Raw genomic sequence first — 19,636 nt, 5'->3', positions numbered from 1 at the left:
ACGTAAAATGTCATAAAATGTTCTTTGCAGATCTCCTTGAAAAAGAGGGTAATTTCAAGCATCTTATTTCTGCTCAGAGTCCAAGAGAAACATTTTGAGTGCAGATGAAATGATGTGTCCTTTGTGTTAAATACACTCAGATCATTAAATAAAGCACACTCCATTTGAGATTTTCCTGAATTATATTGCAGGGAAATGCAATTTATATTTGGTAACAATTTATTACACTTTTTTTTTTTCTCCTCTACTTCAGATGAAACTCACGCCTGTTTCATAAAAGAAAGCTGTATGATCCACATATAGGAAAGGAATAAAATGATCATGCATAATGTAATCCAATCTATGAAATTTACAAATGCAGTGAAAAGAAAGGTGTGTTGGCAACCATACGAGTGAGGAAACTGGATAGCATCAGTACAGCAAGAGCCCTGCTAGCACTGAACTCTTCTACTTTCCAGCATCCACCTCGCAATGACTCTAGTGACAGTACCGATAGTAATCCATACCATTCGTGTCACCAAGTGTTTCACATCAGGAGATGCGTAACAGTCAGCTGCCACTGGTGTTTAACATGTATGCTGCAGTAGTGTTAAGTGTTCAGCCTGTTGTAATTACTTTGTGATGGGCACCTTGTGGGATTTTGCCATCTGTGCTTCAGTAATGTGCAATCTGTGCTATTGTTTCTATTCCACTTCACCAGAGTCGTCTTCAGTCATTTTCTGTTGCAGAAGTTCCACCAGAATCTTACCATTTCAGTGCTACATGACTTTATTGCCTTGTAAGAAATGGGAAGAAGGTCCTGCACAAATTTGAAACCTGGAAGATCCAAATGCCAAAATCTAGTTCAGTTCTACTTTTCTTAACATTTCCATGAATTCAGCAGAGTTCACCTAGTATCTGGTGCTCCTGCTCTTTTCTCCAAAGCAGTTTGGCTATCTCCATGCACTGTGATAGCATCCTGTGTGCAGTAGCGAAGTAGTTGAGGACATCTTAGGTGAGAAGACCATCAGCAAGACTTGTTCAGCAATGGTTTCATGCCTGGCATTGCCAGCTGCTCTTACTAGTTCTAAACAGTTACCATGGGCTGCAAGGTCATGCCTGCAGCATGAACTGTTGGAGCAGGTGCCAAGAACAGGACAGACACAGCTTGTGTTTAGAATTTTGACAGGTCCAAAAGTCATGGGGACTGCAGTCATGGCCAGCTTCTTCTTGGTGCCAGTAGTATGACCTCTCAAACATGGGGCTGTTCCAAATCATTGAGGACTTAATGGGTTAGAATCAAAGCCAGTAATGATCCAAGAGCATTTGAGTGCCTCAGGATTCTTGTCCCTTGTGAACTGCATTTCAGCATGGACACAGCATCTTCCTTAAAGCTGTGGTTGTGTTGTCCTTTCTATGTCATAAAAAGAATGCATGTGATGAATTCCAATTATTTACTGCTAATATAAAAATGCTGCACTCCTTCTTGCAGAAAGTTGCCCACAGAGGCAGACCAAACAGTGCATTAAGGCACTCTCCATCCTAGGTAGTTTTCAAAAAGTTATATTGATGGTGATGGTGGCAGAGGAGGAGGCATCCAGTTGCTGTATCTTTTCACCCCATTGTCCCAAAAGGTGCTTTTCCTGCTCAAATAGTAATAAATAGAGAAAAACTCTTTGTCACTGGCTAGTGACTCCTGGCTTCTATACAAGTTCTGAGTTTCGGTTTATTGAGAATAAGTGTTCAGTGTTTATTTTCAAGGCGGAGACACTTATCCTTTGACAACGTTTGGTTACAATGGCTTGGTTTCTGTTGAAGCAAATGATGGATGGAGGTGCAGTCATTCTGTCAGCTTGATTCTGTGGTGAAGGAAAGGCAGCCCAGTAGCCAAATGCTGAAGAATGTTTTGACTGACGGGTAAAACCTCCTACAATACAGCTCATCGGGGAGCAGTCTCACAAAGTTTTTATTTTTATGAATTAGTTGCTTTATGTGGATTTCCACTGCTTTTTACCCGGTGTGGTAATTTACATCTGTGCCAAGAAAATGAAAAGTAATTGTTCTGATCTGGAGGTGGACTTGCAGGTGAATGTGTTAGAGGCTCAGTCCATAAAGTATACTTATTATACATCCAGGGGGGAACCCTTACTCTTCAGACAGGCTTTTAACTCTGCAAGTGCACAGTTCAGTCCCTGGCAGCCAAGACTATAGCTGTCACATTTACATTTACATCTGCACAATTGGCTCACGCATTTGCTTAGGTGTAAGCATCAACATTAAAAATAAAGCAGTAGCAGGTCAGCCCTGAAGCATTTTACTGTCAGCCATTGACAAGTCTGCTGGCACAAGCTGGGATTTCAGAAGAGCCAAAGGGATTTAGGTACATGATTTTTAAAGGTATAATGCTGAGCTTCTCTTAGCAACGTGTACCCTCTGGTTAAAGGACTGATACAGCGTTTTGCATGCAGTTAGTTCCATCTTCATCTATGGTGTGAAAGTTGCAATGTCACTGCCAAGATTTTGAGATGCCAAGATCTAAGTCATGCCTGGAAGCATGTGTATTTGAACTAGGAGTGAACAAAAGCTTAACTTTGGAAATGAGCTAGTTTCAGATGAAGGATTTGGCGTACTGCTATTTGCCCCAGAGGATGCTATTCAAACAGATCAGTTCTGCTGTCAAAAGGTTAGCCAGATTCTTGATTGAATGATACTAGAGGCTTTATGTTAATTAATGGGGGGAAAATGCCAGATCCTTTGACTGAAGGAAGTAGGTTGTCATTAATTGTCTCATAGAAGATTTGAACCAATTTTGTTAGATTCCCTGCATTCTGCTTCATATTTGGATGCTTCTTCCTTTCATCATTGCAAATTACATGAACAAATGTCCAGGAGGTACATCAATAACAAAATTATAGAAGAGCAAATGCACTTTGGGTACTTACCACAAGAAAGAAGAAGAAAGCACTTCCCCAGCATTTGACCAGTTGTTAGCCAAATGCAAGCTAACTTTTTTAGCCTACTGCTTTTCACCTCTCTTAGGAGTTACCTGTTTTGGAAAACCCTTCAGCTGTTCTGAGTCACAAGAAAGAGTGCCATCTAATCATAATCAGCTGGAATTCCATGCATGACCCTAGTCTTGACTGGCTTAACAGTGGCAGCAACTCAGGTACTTGGAGCACAGGTGATACGTATTGGCTTGAGTACGTCTTTGCATGGCACAGAGGAAGGGGATCTGCACTAAATTCAGAAGCTGTGTTTAGCTTTGTCACTCAGAAGTTGTGGTAAAAGACTTGTGTTCATTGTAGCAACAGCTTGGCACTGTTTGCCTTTCACCGTGACTGCCATAAGAGAAGCCTGACTGGAGTGGGGACAGTACTGTCAGGCTGCTGCAGAGGCAAGGTAGGAAACAGTGGAGGGAAATAGAACTGTGTCAAATAAACTGTGAAGGAACTGGTGTTTACTGAGATGCCTGGTAGTTCTTCTACGTGGTTATCATTGCTTTCCCTAAGTAATGATAACCTATGGCAATTTGTTTACAACTGCTTTGTGCTTTTTCAGGAGAGCTCATTAGTGTGTCAGATATGTGTTTGAATATGGAATGGGACGTTTTTGAAACAGTGAGGATGTGGAGAGAAAAAACAAGCATCTAAGCTCTTATGCTGCATTGGCACTTAGAAGCAGGAGCTGCTCCTTCAGGACTGTTTTCTTCCTCTTCAGTAGGTCCTGTGGGTAGCTAAACACTGCCCTGTGCAGCAAGTCGTGCTCTCCCTTGTCTGCTGACTGTGTAACTAATTGGAGGGACCGAATCTTTTGTAGGTCTCTTCTCTGCTTTTCTGAGGCACTTCTGGGACAACATATTCCTTGTGCCTATGGAAGAGGGAGACTGTAAGTATCATGTGTCCTGGGAAAGAAGACGCACCTGGGTGAGCAGTTGCAGAGCATCAGATTAGTCTATTGATTTGTACAACACAATGCTTTAAATCTCTTCTGGAAAAAAAACACATGACAAGTGTTGTTGAAATCACAGCAACTTGGTTATTGATTTGAAGTTTGGGTTTTACTTTCTAAGGGGGTGAATGTAAGCATAGGCAGAAAAGGCATTTCAAGAGTCTGGCTGCAGAACAGCCTCTGGCTGTGTCTGCCAGGCTGTTACAGGAGGCATGTGTATTGCCAGGTGCATCTGGATAAAGAAGTATCTTTCCAGCTTGTTATCCAGCACCTGTGACTTTGATCAGTGTCCCAGGTAGCATGCCCAGTGGTAACCCTGGGACAAAGCTCAGAAGCTTGAGATGCATCTGAAGCTTTTACGTTGTGTATTTTGTAACCCTCAGGGGACAGTGGCTTGTCTGATACAGTTTGTATGCAGGTGTGTGGTGTTTGATGGCCGCATTCAAGCGTTAGTACTTTTGAACAATCTCATCTTGGGCTGATGGTCATGCTCAGGAGAGGGTTAGGTTCTTCCATTTGTAACGTCAGTGTTGCTGTTCTAAACTGTTCTTCCCTTCCTTGCAAAGTGGTTGTCATGTTATCTTCTTCCATCTCTCAATTACAAAAAATGGTTGACCTTCAGTTTAGTTGGCAGAAGGTCAGAGATGTAGCTGAAGGACTGGAGGAAAAGTGGCATAAACAAATGCAACCAAACCTGTCCCAGCCTGTTCATGGAATGAAATCCTTTAATGGAAAGTAAAGGTATAGAAACTCTTAGTGTACTGCATTGACAGACTTTGTATCTTGCAAAAGCAGGTCTGCTGATGTGGCAGGAGGAATTATTGGTTTTGGGAATTAATGTAGTCCTTGTTCTAATGGCTTCTCCATTTAAGTATTGTTGCTCAGAGCAGCCTAGGAGCATGGCATGTTCCAAGGGGCCTGAAGGAACAGGGAGGGGCGGTGGCCTGTGACACTGAGATCTAGTCACATTTCTTTGCAGACGTGCTTCTGTACCTTTAATAATAGAGTGTTTGCCGTGGTTTAATTTCAAGTGGTTTTGTTGGAAATTAAATTAAGAATTAGAAGAGAGTGCCTAATACTATCACCTTTATTAAAGACAGGTTGATACAGTAACAGCATTAATTTTTCTGTCTGCTTCTGCTTCTAGCGAGGCTGGAAATGGTGCCACACACCTGTAAAACTGATTTTTTGTTCTGATGATTTGTTCTGACAGTTAAGGACATTTCTCTTGGAGGAATGGGAGGCTGAATAAAGGTTGTTTGTGGACTTCTGTTAAGCCCAGAGATCATGAAAGAAATCATAGCTGAGAATATCTTGTACTGGCTTCCTGTTCAAGAAGTATGAAACACAAATTTCATAGAATAAGTGATCTGATGTCTGACCTCTAAAATAAGTGGCTTTTGTTTTCTGTAAACACGGATGACATTGAAGAGTCAGCAGTTGATTGCCTTCTAGACTCAAAATCTCTTTGGCCCATTTCAGTGCCTGTGTAAAGAGCTCTCACAGGCTGCCAGTTCATTATAATGATTGCTCTCCAAGAACAATATGGCAAAATATAACCATTTAAAATGCGACATACAGAAGCATATTTAGAAAACAACCAGACACTGCAAGTAAAGCTAAGAGAAAGGGGGGGAGACATGATCACATTGGGTTGCAAGGGGTATGGGTGGGAATGAGATATGAAAAGCACATTAAACAAGGAAAGCCTGAGCACACTGGCACAGCATGGATGCAGCTACCCCAGCAAGTTTTCTCCATGACCTACAATGCGCATGGAGTAAAACTTAGTACCAAAGATGAAAAGTTACAATACAATAAAAAACTAAAGGTAGCAACAAAAGCCTTAAAAAAAGTGTTGGTAATATACCAGAACGTGAAATTCTGTTTAAGCTCTTCATAAAGTACAAGGGAGCACGTTCAGCTGGGATGCAAGGTTTAGGGGGGCTTGGGATTCCCCTTTAAACACATCCTAATGTCTCCTGAAGGAGTCCTGGAAAGGGTCAGTGAGACTGTAGCTTGTTCTGACCTAGTTTGAACAAAGGGCCTGATTCTGTTGTTACGATTATTGAATCCCCAAACCCCTTTGTGGCCCCTGGGACCTTTCCACTCTCTCCAGCACATTTTGCAGCAGGCTTGTGTGGAAGCTGCAGCAAACAGCTGCATGTCTCTAGCAGTAGCCCTTCTCTCTGTGCTGAGCACGTGGGGTACTCTTGCATTTAGATACAGGCCAACGTGTTGCCTTCTAAGAACTCTCAATTGTGTAATTCCTAGGCCAAAATGCATTTTCTAAAATTTTTGGCTCTTTCCTTGAAGCAGTCACTGACCTCAGTTGCACAGGAGCAGTTAAGGACATTGTTAAAGTTTTAAAACCTCTGTAATACTTCCTTTTCCTGTCTCCTTCTGGCAGGCATTATGAGGAATTGTGCCTAGACAGTATAAAAGCCAGTAAAGAAACCAACCCCAATAAAGAAACCAAACCCAAAATTGCAGAAAAGCAATATTGTCAGGTTGTGACTCTAGTGATGAGGTTCTCCCTCAGCAGATGTCGGCGCCAGATGATGCTACCTCTAATTTTCTGTGATGAGTTGAAAGGAAATGACAAGCAATACATATGAAGAGGTTCATCTTCTCGATGGCAGCAGGTTACAGTTCAGCTAATGTAATTCTAGTCTAGTGGCTCTTGGTTCTTGCTAACTTACTATTTATTGACAGGGCATTTTCATGTGAGGAATTGGAGTGTAAGAAAAGCAGAGCTCTTATAGTTGTTGAACAGAAAATGTACTCTTGCTCTCATGTTTCCACTTACCAAATGTTCTGGCTATCAGTGTATTGGGACTTCCTGGAGAATGTACTTTTTTCCTGCAGTGTTGGGAATGAGCTTTGCTGGAGACAGGAGTGACCTTCATGCGAAAAACTGTTTGAATTAGGGTGGAATTTGTGGAGAAGTTGGACAAAGAGGTATCTGTCTGCCTTTGGATGCAGTGGAATTTTATGAATAAGTATCTGGAAAGTTTTTTGCTGGAAGATTTCTAAATTGATATTTAAAAGCATACATTGCTTAAAAAAATCATCGGTGAATGTGTTCCAAAGTCCCTTGGGTTTGATGCCCAAAACTCAGAAGTTTTCAGCTTTGGTTAGGATTGAAACTCTTTAAAAAGCAAGTAGTTAGACTGTGATTACATATGTAGGTTTGGCAGCACTTTTGTCTTATTCTCTAATGACATTCAGATGACTTAGGTGCAGAAATTTTCTGCTCATGGGCTAATCCCCAAGTAATGCAGTTGTACAGGTAGCCTTGATATTACTTCTGGGTCAGTCTTGTGACTTTGCCCTATATGAGCGTATTTGAAGTGCTGAATTCTCATTAACAGAATTTCTCATTTATCTTTCATTCTGAGTCCTGCTTGTGGTTCTTATGCTGTTGAAATCACTGCAGAGGTTGCTTGTGTTGTCCTTGTGGGTAAACTGTTACAAGGAATTCTTACAAACACGCATGATGTTGATCTGAGATGCTAGCAGCTGGCTTGTTACCAAAATGCCTGTTTTGTGGTAAGTAAAGCATGGAAGGAACCACATTTTCATTTACATGGTACTGAGGAAGTGGATTGTGCTGGCAATCGCTGCTTAAGGAGTTAAAAAACAGTATTAACTGTAAAGCAGAATCAAACAGTTATATCTCAGTACATCTTCTGTAATACAATCTCTGTTCTTTTCTGTAGATATAAAAATGTTTTGTAGGCTTATGATTTTTATGGGGTTTTTTGGTAGCAGCATGATTTGGCTATCTCTGATTTTACACAGCTGTCATTTGATAGCAGGTTATCAAAGCCACATTAGTGAAACTAATGTGAATCAGAGGTGGGACTGCTGCACCTCTGCTTCAGCCACTCAGCCAGCTTGTTTTAAAGCCTTGGGGAAGGTGTGTTGGACCATTGACTCATGGTGAAGCAGGCTGGGGTGTCTCCCCTGCGTGCTAGCCTGGCTTGGAAGCAGGCTAAAAGCTTGCAGAGCTTAAGCTCCCTGTGCTTGGTTCAGGAAGACCTGGTGCCCCAGCCATGGGCAGCATCAGCTTGAGCAAATGAACCTCTGAGTAGACTTGTTTCCTGTCAAAATGCTGAGGCTTCTGAGGATATCAGAGCAATTTTGCTTTAGCCTTCTGTTGAAAAATGCAAGTTCATTTTTGCAAACAGATCAAGTAATTTCAGGTGCTGAATTTCAACTGAAAAGGCTTTGAAGTAAGTTTGAAAAGTTTAATTTCATGTGGTGCAACATGCTGTATTTAATTAAAACCAGTTATTCCGATCTCCAGGAATACTCAGTCATTTATGTCAAGCTAGCCTCAACTCACAAAACCTATTTGCGCTGTCTGTCACTGAGCTCTCAAAGCAGGTCACAAAGCCTGTTGTATGTCTGTGGCTGTCGTACTGACTAGAGCAGTCACCTGTCAGAACCAGGTGCTCTCAGTTTCCTGCTCTCAGGGGAACCCTTCTGGGTCACACAAGGCAGGGTCTGCTCTCAGGCTTTGAGAAGAGGCCCAGGTGCCCCACGTGGGTGGGTGGGAGTGTAGGCTAGGTGTGAAGCTCCTGGGGTCGTACATGCAAGTTTTCTTTGAGCATCTAAATACTGTTTTGGGACTGGTCACACTGAAGTATATTTGATTGGCATTTCAAATTAATTGTTAACTTTGCAAGGTGAGAATCTAAAATGTTTGATGTAGTTATATGTAGATTAAAAGTGAGAGATGGAGTTTGTTTTGATGTTTTAAAAATGTAGTTCTTTGAATAACTCATTTCTTTGTAGTCAGTGGGGCCACCACAGCCCCTAGCAAAGTGGTAACTCATTGGCAGTGTAACAGCTGTATTATTTAATGTAAGTTTATATGCCATCAAGTGTCCAAACGTTTGATTGCTTATGTGAGAGAGCTTTTCTTTTGCAGTCATTGGTCTCAATTTTTCAATTACAGTTTCTCATTTTCTTTTCTAGCTTTACTCACGGACAAACCTCCAAAGCCATTGTTCCCCATGGAGAACCAGCCAACTGTTATAGATGTCCAGCTGGGTAAGTCCCCTTCTGGGATAAATAGATCCTAAACTTCCACTCTGGTAGCAGATGGGGAAAATTGAACGTGGTAAGAAAGGTTTAGTGATACTGTTATTACATGCAAATCAATTTGCAGCTTCTCATTTATAACTGTAGAAATTACTTCCATGGCAATTTAAGGGAATGAACTTCTGTAACATCAGGGGATGGCAGTACTAATTGGTTACAATGGGTATTAAATACAAAGTGCTGCTGCTCTTGTTAATACACGATTGATAATGTATGTCTACATTGGTGCTGTATTGATCAGTTGGTGTTCACCCTATCTAAGACAAATATCCTCATAAAAGAAGTGCTAATTCCTTTAAAAGTTGATGTAAAACTTTTTTTTGGTGCATTTTCAGGTTGTTCTGAATGTTTATCAGAAAGGGCTTTTGTGTGCTTTTCTCACTCCTGTTTTATATTCTTCTGTGAATGTACATCTCCAGTCTCACCTGGCAGCCTGTATTTTCTCTAATGTTGAGAAACTCTAATGTTGGAGAGTTCTGCTAACCTTGAGGAACTGCGGTGCACCTTGGTGCTGAAAGAACTGCTCAGCTTTGAAGTTCCAGAGGTTTTCTTTCAGTTCCTTGAAAGTAGATCTCTCATTTGGAGAGGCAGAATTGAAGTTGCTGTTGAGGACTGTGGTGCCCTGAACTTAAATGGCAAGAGGTGTGCTGCAGATGTGTATTATTTACTCTGTGCTGAAGCTGTGGCATTTTTTTGTTTTTGAGTCTGACTCTCATTTTCCTTTTATACGAAAGCTGGTTAGGATTCAGTGATGGAATGGTGTTTGAAGTCAAGCAAGTTCAGAATGAAGCATTTTAAGTGGGCTGTTAACATTGTGGTAAAGCTGTTTGTGAAACCCTACGGGGTCCTACATGAGCCGAGTACAAAGGCACATGCTTAAAACAGGTGCCTAACAATTTCAGTGAAGTGCTTAAGATGCTCTGAAAGTATGTAGAAATGGAGCTTGTATTCATGAATGTGATCCTTGAATTGTGGTGAACGTATGAATCATATGTGACTTTAGCTAGTCTTAAAGAGTAACTTTCTCGTGTATGTGAATTGACTTGGGAGTCTGTAAGGGCTTGTACAGGAAAGACAGCTGTGGATGTGAGAAGGGGCCAGTGCCAGATGAGTTCTGCAGACAGGCATACATGTGTGTAGTCAGGTTCCACTCACCGGCCTCGTGTTTCTGTAGCTGAGCAGAAATTGGCCTTAGAAGAGGAAAACACAAAACAGGTCTGAAGCCATAGTCAAAAGCCAGAATTAGTAGCAAAGCATGCTCACTGAAATTTGGATTAGCCCAAAAGGCTGAATTCAGTTGCTTAACAGTCAACTTTCCAGTGATTTCGTTTGGGAGCAAACTGTCCCTGCATACATCTGTGTAATAAAGGCGCTCAAAGAGTATACATCTGTTTCCTGTATTTTTATTCCATCTTCTGTTTTCTCTCCAAAGTTCACCTGTTCCATCGGGACTCTGTTGTTTTTTGCAGTGATTTCTTCTTTTTATTTATATTTTTTTCCTGCATAAAAGCACTCTGTTGTGACTGAGGTTTGATTTAAAAAAGAAGTGAAATTAAAACAAACAAATCCCTTCCTCTCCTTGGAGGAGATGGGTCTTGGTAATAGGATTTTGGAATATCTCTAGAGGGAAATATAAATCTTGCATCTTTATATGCTGGAATGTAATCCATTAGATGTCCCCTAAGATCAGGGAATTTATATATGATGCATCTTTTCTGATATGTTAATGGGTTTGGTTATTGCCACTAAACCATATTCATATTATGTGTAAAAGATTAATGCCATGAAAGAACCTGAACATATTTCTTTAACATACAGTAAAGGGAATTGATTTCCCTCCTGATTTTAAATGGCAAACAGAGCTAGAAAATTCTCAGGGAGTCCCTTCATCTTGTGGATGCCACCTGCACTTGGGGCTGGGGGCTGTGCTGACCCCTGCAATATGCTCAGAGCCTCCCCACGTACTAGAGCTTTGCAGGAAAGTGAATCACTCAACTGCAGCAAAGGAATGGAGAAGAAAGTTATATGTTAGGTCATCTGCTGGAATGCTTTTTTGAAAGCTCTCCTAGGAGCTTTGAACAGGAGACATTCTGCAGGATTTGATTACAAACCAAAGCACAGTTTCCATGTCTTACAGGGTCTTTAGCCCATAAAGTCAAATCGCCCAATATACAAAAAAAGCTTTATCGGAGGTTCTACACATATGAACATTCCACTACACTAAAAAACAAATGGACTTTAATCCATCTGCTTGTTCTTCAGAGATTATTTTAGATTTCTATTAGAAAACTAATCTTTAAATAGCTCTCTTTGCTCTGTAAGCAGAGGAGATTAATAATTATTTGCTATCTTTATCCTTAATAATTAGCACAATGCAGTGCAAAATCTTGCCAAAACTCTAAGCAGTGGCCTAACTATTTAGCAGCTTATTTGACCTCGTTGCAGACTTCAGTATTCACCTTTTGGCTCTCAGCTTTTATAAGAAGACTCAAATGAAAATAGACATGCACAATTCTTATTGACAGTGGATAAAAGAGCTCCTTCAGGCTTCAAACATGGTCCAGAGCCTGCCTTGTTCTTTAGGAACATGAATGTACTTTTTGCTTTTTCTGTTTCCCTTGGAATGTGACAGAGATCAAAACCAACCTGTCAAGGGCAGAGAGAAGCAGAAACTGGAATTTGCTTTTTTCCTTTTTTTCTCTATTTGCTTGTGCTGGAGAAACAGAGCCAGAGAGAGGAAGGTTGAGAGGAGGACAGAAGAGCATCCCAGAGGACTAGAGAAAAAGTCCAAAACAATTTCACTGTCTTGGATGCTTTACCAGGTCAGATAATCACTTCATCTCTGGGCCGACCTAGAAAATAATGACAGTTTTTTGTTTTTTTTTTAATTGTTCATTTGCTGCTTCCTTGTCATAAAAACAAAACACCCTTTTATTTAGTTTTCAGCTCTTTGCTTTGGGGTCAGTGTAGCAATGGTCCTTGATAGCACAGGATGCGGCACATTTAATCTTACTGTATCTTGGTTTTAACAAGTAATATTTATTCATACTATTCTTTATGTAGTTTTGCAAAGATATGACATTGATCTAACAGTCTCATGTTCTTCCTGAAAAAAAGATATCTCTGAGTTGTCTTTGTAACCTCAAAATCAAATGTGTTAGTATGAGCCAAAATGCATACAAGTCTTCTGCCCAGGAGATTATGTGGCTTTAGCAGAAGGCCCTTAATACTTCATTTCAAGAGTTTTGAGCCATAACACTCTACTACAGACTCTGTTAGTAAATTGTGACTGTCTCCCATGCAAAGCTCTGAACATGAATTTATAAAAGCTCATACCGCTGTGGTTCAAAGTAGTTGTTCAAAGACCCCGAGTCTTTTTAGAGCAGGAACTTGCAGTTGCTTTGATTGACGGTGTAAACCTAAGCATGTGCATGGATTGTTCATGGCAAATCCCTGAGGTTAGAAAACTCCTTAGGTGATTTAGGGAAGTAAAGATCAAAACCTCAAAAGTCTCTAGGCTCTGTGTGGTGCGTTAAATTTTAAAGATGTGCTATCTATTTCCCTGTCCAGCTGTTCTGCAGTAAGGGGGAAGCATGCTGTGCTGTAGGTCTCAAGATAACAACACTCTGCTGATTTCTTAATACACTTTTAAAAATTCTTCTCCAGCTAACTTTGTTCACTCCTAGTGCTTTGAGGCCATGGAAAGAAAACTAACCAGTCATTTGTGCTTTGATTATGTGATTACAGGGTAGGTTTCTTCTCTGAACTGACTCCTTTGCACATTTCTGGAAGCATGAAAAAGCCAAAATCTGATCAGTGGCATCAGATAGGTTGCTGTGAGTTTTTGCACTGCCAGCCCTCAGCTGGTGTAAAAGCAGCATGGAAGGGGCATAAGCAGTTGCGGAAGACAGGAAGCACATCTGTGCTCTGCTGATTCTTGGCTGGACAGAGTTCTGTAAGGATGTTGCAGGAGCTGTAGCTAGTAGCTAGCCTCTGTATAAACTTCTCCCAGCATCATCCAGTGTGCGCCATGGCTGCTGTTTTACACTTGTCTGGTCACAAAGCATCAAAAAAGGCTGAAAATACAGTATCAAAATAGAAGCCAAGTCTGTCTGTCAATTCTTGCAGCGTGTGTTACAGTTAATGTTTTCCTTACGAATGAGTTAGTCGAGACTGGAATGAGTGTTTGCATGTTTGAGTCCATATTAATTGAATACGTCATTAATGTATCATTTGCTTTTCGATTATGTACTCGTTTTGTTTTCAGGCACTTACTCAATGTAGCAAGAGTCTTGGAAAACAAGTGAGAAACATCTGTTAATTCTTTTACTGAACAGAGAAAATTTTAAGGGGTTTAACTCTTATCATGTAGTTTCTCTGCTTCTAAAGATTCTGAGGAAAGAAAACACATAGTCTGTGAGGATTGTCATTTTTGCTGATAGCTGACCTGTTCAGAAAGATCTTGTTTCTAAGAGATTTAACAGTGCAGTTCACTGGGAGTAGTTATTAAGCAGATCAATACAGCTACTGTAAAACAAGCACAAGGGAATAGGCCATGTTCCATCTGCTGACAGGTGTGGGAATTGAAAAAAATAGTTTAAAAAAGGGGGGGGGGGAAGGCCCTTTGTATTTGAAGCACAGGCTGGAAGAAGTCATTTGAGAGTGAAAATGCATGCACTTCCTGACAGCTTTAGGATACTACATTCATTGGTCACGGTCTAGTTTTTATTTAGATCCCTCTTCTTTTAAAAATAAATAATAATGATTAAAAAAAATCTGGAAGGTATTTTGGAGACATCCATTTCATACCAAGCCTGTCTGTTTGAGACAGTCCAGCAGTGTCTGTCATTACTGACTTGCTGATCACATCATGCTTTCTTTGTATTTCAAGATACAGGTATTTGATAAACCTCTGAATAGGGTGGTGTTCTTGGACAAAGAGCAATACAGAAAATTTGAAAGTAATTCTAACAGAGCAAGTTATTGAAAACCTGGGGAGGAATTCTCATTAGTGTGTCTGCAGTGTGGAAAGAGCACTCACACACACTCCCATGGTCAGGCCTCCAAGTGTTGTGCACTGCCTTTCCATTTGCTCTTTGCTTAAATGATCACAGATGACAGCTGCTCAAGATTGTAGCAGGTACATAATGAAAAACAGGTATTTTAAATGCTGGTAGCTACATGCTATCCTGCCTTTCTTTCCCTCAGTTCCCACCAGGCGTTCTCCAGCCTAGGGCTTAGCAGGGGATCTCAGATCAAGATCTGGGTTTCTGTGAGTTTGGCCAAATCCAGAGCTTTGCACCTGTTGGAGGGCAGTAGCCCTCTCTCCCTGCACTGCTTCTGCTCTCTCTGCTCAGCTGGGGCAGCACAGAAGAGACAAACCTTGAGGAATCAGAGGTGACCTGACACAGATGGGCTCTGAGTGAGCAAAGAGGCTGAACTGGGAAAAAGGTGAAGCTGAGGGCAAGAATGGATGTTTGTGGAGGATGAAATTAATCCTTAGAGGGCAAGGAGGAGACAGAGCTGCAAATTTTAGATTTTTTTTTTTATTATTATTATTTTTTTCCCTGCTTTTCTGTTGAGAGTTGGAGCTCTTGTTACTCTGTGTGAAATGTGGTGGCAGCCCAGATACACATCTTCAAGGAGTTCTGAGAGTGCAGTGTGAGCAAGATAAGAGCACAGTTATGCTGGGCTTTCGCAGCTGGTGCCAGAGTCACCACAGAGCATGTTTAGACTGACTCTGCTGAAAGCTGATCACCTGATTAGATTCTGGAGGATTTTCCTGGGAATACCTTGTATAGGTACTGTTGACCATCAAATTGGATGTCCCTTCTCTTAGGGTGAAAAGAAGGGGAATTTCCCATTCTCTTTGCCCATTCTCCGAGAATGCCTGATGGTTTTGATGTAGATCCCTCCTTCTTTGTGTCTTCCAAAAATAAAAAGCTCTAATTGAGATAATTAACTAGGATCTCAGCTTTGATTTCACCTAATGGATCCATCAGTACAAAATGATAAATGTATGAAACTAGAATCTGATAAAGAGCAGCCTTGGTAGGAGATTATATTTACCTGTATGTGCACTGCGTTTGTTCTGCTTGGGAAATGCAATCACAATCAGCAATAATCAGCAGTACCTTTTCTTTTTTCTTTTCATTTTTTTTTTCTCCTTCTGAATCCAACTTTTGAAGATATAGCTCCTTTTCCTGCCAGAAGTGTCTGTAAATACTAGTAAAAGTAATAATATTTTAAGTGAAGTAGTGGCTTTTGGTGCACCATCCAAGTGAGTACCGTACAGACAGGAAACTGAAGGTTGTCCGGAGAGACTCAGTTGCTCTTCCGTTGTGAAAGGCCTGCAGGTGCGATGCATAAGAGTCTTACCTCAGATCATATCCTGCTGTCTTATTCTGTCTGGGTTGAATAACCCCTACCCGCATAGCAGAGATCTAGGTCTGTGTGCACTGAATGGCAGAGCAGAGGGGAGGTTGGACTGAAGGCAAAGAAAGTGTGTGGTTTGCATCCCCTCCACCCCAACACAGGAAAAAACAATCCCCTTCATTCCCAGCTGTCCCCTCGCTGCACTCTCATCTCGCAGCCCTGTCCCTCATGCACTGTTGCTGTCTGGAGGAGCAAGCTGGTACCCTCACTGGTATGTCCTCCATACCTTCTTCCAGCCATCCAGGGCTCTCCACTACACCCACCTCCTCCCACAGATACACCAGGACATCTTTCCCTTCTTTCCACAGGAGATCAAACCTCACACGCTATTCCCTTCTCCTCAAGAGCCTACAGACTCGCTGTGTAAATGACCCCAGACTCACTGCTGGAAAATTTTTCATCCCAACAGTACAGACTGTAATACCAAAAGCTTCATGTTCCTGTACAGAAATACACAAAAGAGCAATTTTTACTAGGAAAGTAAGAGGAATCAAGGGGCTGTTCTTTAGGACCTGCCTTTCTCTGCAGCAGAAGCTCCAGGTACAGCTCCAGATACAGCTCCACAGCTATTTCAGCCATACGTGCCTGTATGAAAGGAGGCAAGACCTGCATCTGTTAAAATCATTTTGTACTTGTCTGCAAGGAATATTAGAGACAAATTGTCTGACGTTTGTTTAGAAGTAGTTCCCTAAATACCCTAAGTGTATTACCATTAATGCTTTGATGCTAATTTGGTGTGTTGGTAATATCGCAGCTTCTCCTGGGGATGATGGTAAAATGCTGTACTTCAGAGACTTGAGGTTGGGATCTGTTGTTCAGTTGGTGTAAATCCACACTTGTTTTGCATTTGTATAGCTAATACAGATTTGTATCTGTGAAACAGAGAGCAGTTTATTGGCACGCTTATTTCTTTGTCTTAATGGACCTGGAAAGACAGGGCCAAAATCTTGCTATTGATCCTGGATGTTACATCCATTGAGATCCATGGGATTGGCACAGATATGCCAGAAAGGAAGATTTGGCACTTCCGTTTTTTTGTTCTTCTATAAACTGTTCATTGATTACGTCAATTTCAGTGGCTGTTTGAGTGATCTTATGTATAATTCTGAGGATAAAATGAATCTATAGAAAAAAAATGGATGAATTGTTGTCAGATACATGTCCTTGCAGTTTGGTTTGAAACAGCAACACTAGAGATGAATCTGTTGTGGTTTTTTTTTTCAAGATATTAGCAAAGAAGAAACACTCAGCTATGCCCTGGCTTACAGCTGTTCAAAGGCATTATCTAGCTTATGAGTGAAGAATGTCTGAAATCATCTTGCACCAGTAAAGCTTTCTCTGAAGGTGGTGATGTGCATAGGGGTGTGCAGGGCATAACATCTTCAGCACTTCACTAGGACTGAGCTGTCATTAACGAGTACAACTAGCACTACAACTGCCACAGACATGCAGCTGTGCTGAGCTTGGTTAAAGGGTGTCTTGTTTGGTTTCTACATTTACAGCATTTGATGCGTGTCTGACAAATGGACACAATTTGTTTCTGCAAAAATTATGTTCAAGAGATGGTCATAGGGGAGAGCAGGGGATCAGGGCTGTTAATAAGAGCTGTGGGGGGGTTGTTCTGCTATAGTTCGGACCTTGGCCAGGACTTTCTTCTTCTGAAGTGAAGAAAGTACTTCTCTAGTTTCCAGGAATGTTATGACAATAAAATCACCTCGTACTGGGGAAATGCCCTGAGAAGGGCAAGAAGGAGTACAGATCAGGAAGGCTTTGACCAGGACTTTCTCCTCAGGGACCTTGCCTGTTGGATTCTGAGCCTGACTGCAAACACAGAGTTTTTGACTGCACAGTCCACAGACATATGCTCTTGTTCATTGAAAGTCAGGCAATATTAACGTTTCAGAAAAGAGAACCACAGGGCAAAGTTTGCATCCTTTTCTGTGCTTGTTAGGAACACTGTCACTGGAAGGAATTCATGGTCTGCCATTTTACATTCTCTTTACAGTGTTTGTCATATGAATGAGTTATTAGGCTGTAAATGCCTCATATATTCTGTAAATTACAGAGTAGAAACATTCGGCACTGCTATTTTGACCTTTTCAGCATTCTGTGATTTGCTGGGCATGCCATTCCACATTTCTTGTTTATGGCCTCACTGAAATGTAGGGATGGAGCTGAGTGGGCAAACAGTCAAAATATACCAGGCTGCGAAAGGTCAGGGTCATGCATCACAGTGTTGCAGTGCAGTGGGCAGCAAAGATTAAAACCTCAGCTAACCATTCTTGTGATTTTTCCTTCTTCACTGAAAAATAATAGAAAATTGTAATCTGTTCCAAAGGCAACAGTGGAGAAAATGAAGAGTCATGGCATAATTATTTATTTCTTAAAATTTCAATATCGTGATGTCATGGTCTTAGAGGCTGTGAAAATCAAAGCTGTCGGAGTCCTTCAAAAGAAATAAGATGGAATTCTGCTCACCGAATCTTTGCTTCATTTAATCCATGTTTGATAAATGTTGCTTTTAACTTCATCCTCGATACCCTTGTGTTCGTTTCTGTCCCACAGAACAAATAGCTTGTACTGGGTAATTGAACTTTGACCATTAGACTTGGGTTGATTTACTGTACTCATGTTAGACATTTCAGTCCAATGAAGACCAAATGAAAGAGTCAAAGCAAAATTTGTCTTGAAATGAAGAGATAGCTTTATTACCTACTGAAGATCCATGTTACATGACTTGTCAGTGCCCCTAATCAGCTGGAAAGTAAAAATACAAAAAGGAATAATCTGTGGAAAAGCGACAGAGGCACACTGTTTTCTACCACACACTTTAGTTTGACAGACCAGCCTCACATTAAATGATGACTGTAACTTTCTAGTACTGAGTATGCTCTTGTTAGCTGCTTACACTATATGGAAAGCTTATTAATTTTGAAATGCTTGGCCCTATTCCCATGAACAAATGAATATGATTAGTCATGAAAACATGCAGGGAGATCTCTTTGGTGCACAGTCAGGTGTGTAGTTACTTCAGCTCAGAGGAGCATAGGATTAAGCACTTAATTCTTTGAGCGATGTTTTATATTGCTCAAGTACAAATTTCAGTGACAGTCTTGCATACTGCATTAATTAAAAGCCATAAGTAAATGTCATGTTATATCTAGCAGAGTCTAAAATGTAAGTGAACTCCATATGCCACTGCTATAACCTCAGTGCTGAAGTTTGCAAATGGTGCCTCATGCTCTACTGGTCAAGTGTTACCTAATTCTTTACAAACTGAAAGCATTTTCCATGTTTCTCTGATCAAGCTCAGTGGTTTGAGTTGAGAATTTAAATACTTAAGCTGCAGTCATTTTTATTAGAAACAAAACAAAACTGGTATGTTGGTGTACTTTTCAGTGCTAGTGAGCTAAGTAAATAATAGCAAATCATAGAATCAACTGGGTCGGAAGGACCTTTAAGATTATCAAGTCCAACTGTTAGCCTGGGAGTGACAATGTACCACCACTAAACCATGTCACTCAGGGCCTCGTAATGTATTCTGTGAATTTTGCCTCTGTGTGAAAGGAAAGATTGTCTGTGTGGATCTTTCCTCGAACACGTTCTATAAATGCTTCTGGACTTGACACACTATTTTGAATAGTTTGTTGCTAAGCCCTGAATATGCAGGATTTCAAAAGTAAAGCTGCTTTGATTGGGCTGGCTGATCAAATCAAGCTTTCTGTTTCCTGATTACATTACTGTTAACTCTTTTAATGATTTCCTGGTCTGCATTGATGAATTTGAAATTAAATTTATAACTAACATTCTGCAGCCTATCGTTCAAATTGTTGATATTAACAAACATCGCAGGCAGAAAACTGCTTTGTTGGAATATTTGAGCATTTGCCCCAATGAAGTGAATGCATATAGAGTAAGCAAACAGTTTCATTTGTACATGAAGTGGATACTGGTGATTTAATTTCATCTGAATGCATCTGCCTTTCATGCTTTACTCGCTTTGGAAACTAAATTGTAGAGAGACTGCACTGTATGCAGTAAGAAATCTGCTTTACTAAGGATCATTGACCAAGCACTTTTATTTAGGATTGTGGTTTAGCTTTTCTAAATATCATCTGCCAAAGTGAGTGGTATGTAGATATCAAATTGTTATTCACACTGT

At 40.8% G+C, this 19,636-nt stretch overlaps 1 protein-coding gene across 14 annotated transcripts in view; it reads left to right on the top strand.

Moving 5' to 3' along the window:
• IL1RAPL2 (interleukin 1 receptor accessory protein like 2) overlaps positions 1-19,636 on the top strand; it is a 388,687-nt gene that overhangs the window by 273,133 nt on the left and 95,918 nt on the right. For all 14 annotated transcript variants that reach the window (XM_062613304.1, XM_062613301.1, XM_062613307.1 and 11 more), the window contains one exon: positions 8,914-8,988. In XM_062613304.1, coding sequence (XP_062469288.1) covers positions 8,914-8,988 — 75 coding nt within the window. The remainder of the gene's footprint in view (positions 1-8,913; positions 8,989-19,636) is intronic.

The sequence above is a fragment of the Pezoporus occidentalis genome, unplaced genomic scaffold, assembly GCF_034315485.1.
Source record: "Pezoporus occidentalis ecotype Australia unplaced genomic scaffold, CSIRO_AGI_Poc_V1 ctg165, whole genome shotgun sequence".
NCBI lineage: Eukaryota > Metazoa > Chordata > Aves > Psittaciformes > Psittacidae > Pezoporus > Pezoporus occidentalis.
Note: the sequence above shows the minus strand (reverse complement) of the source record. Positions and strands in the feature narration are given on the sequence as shown.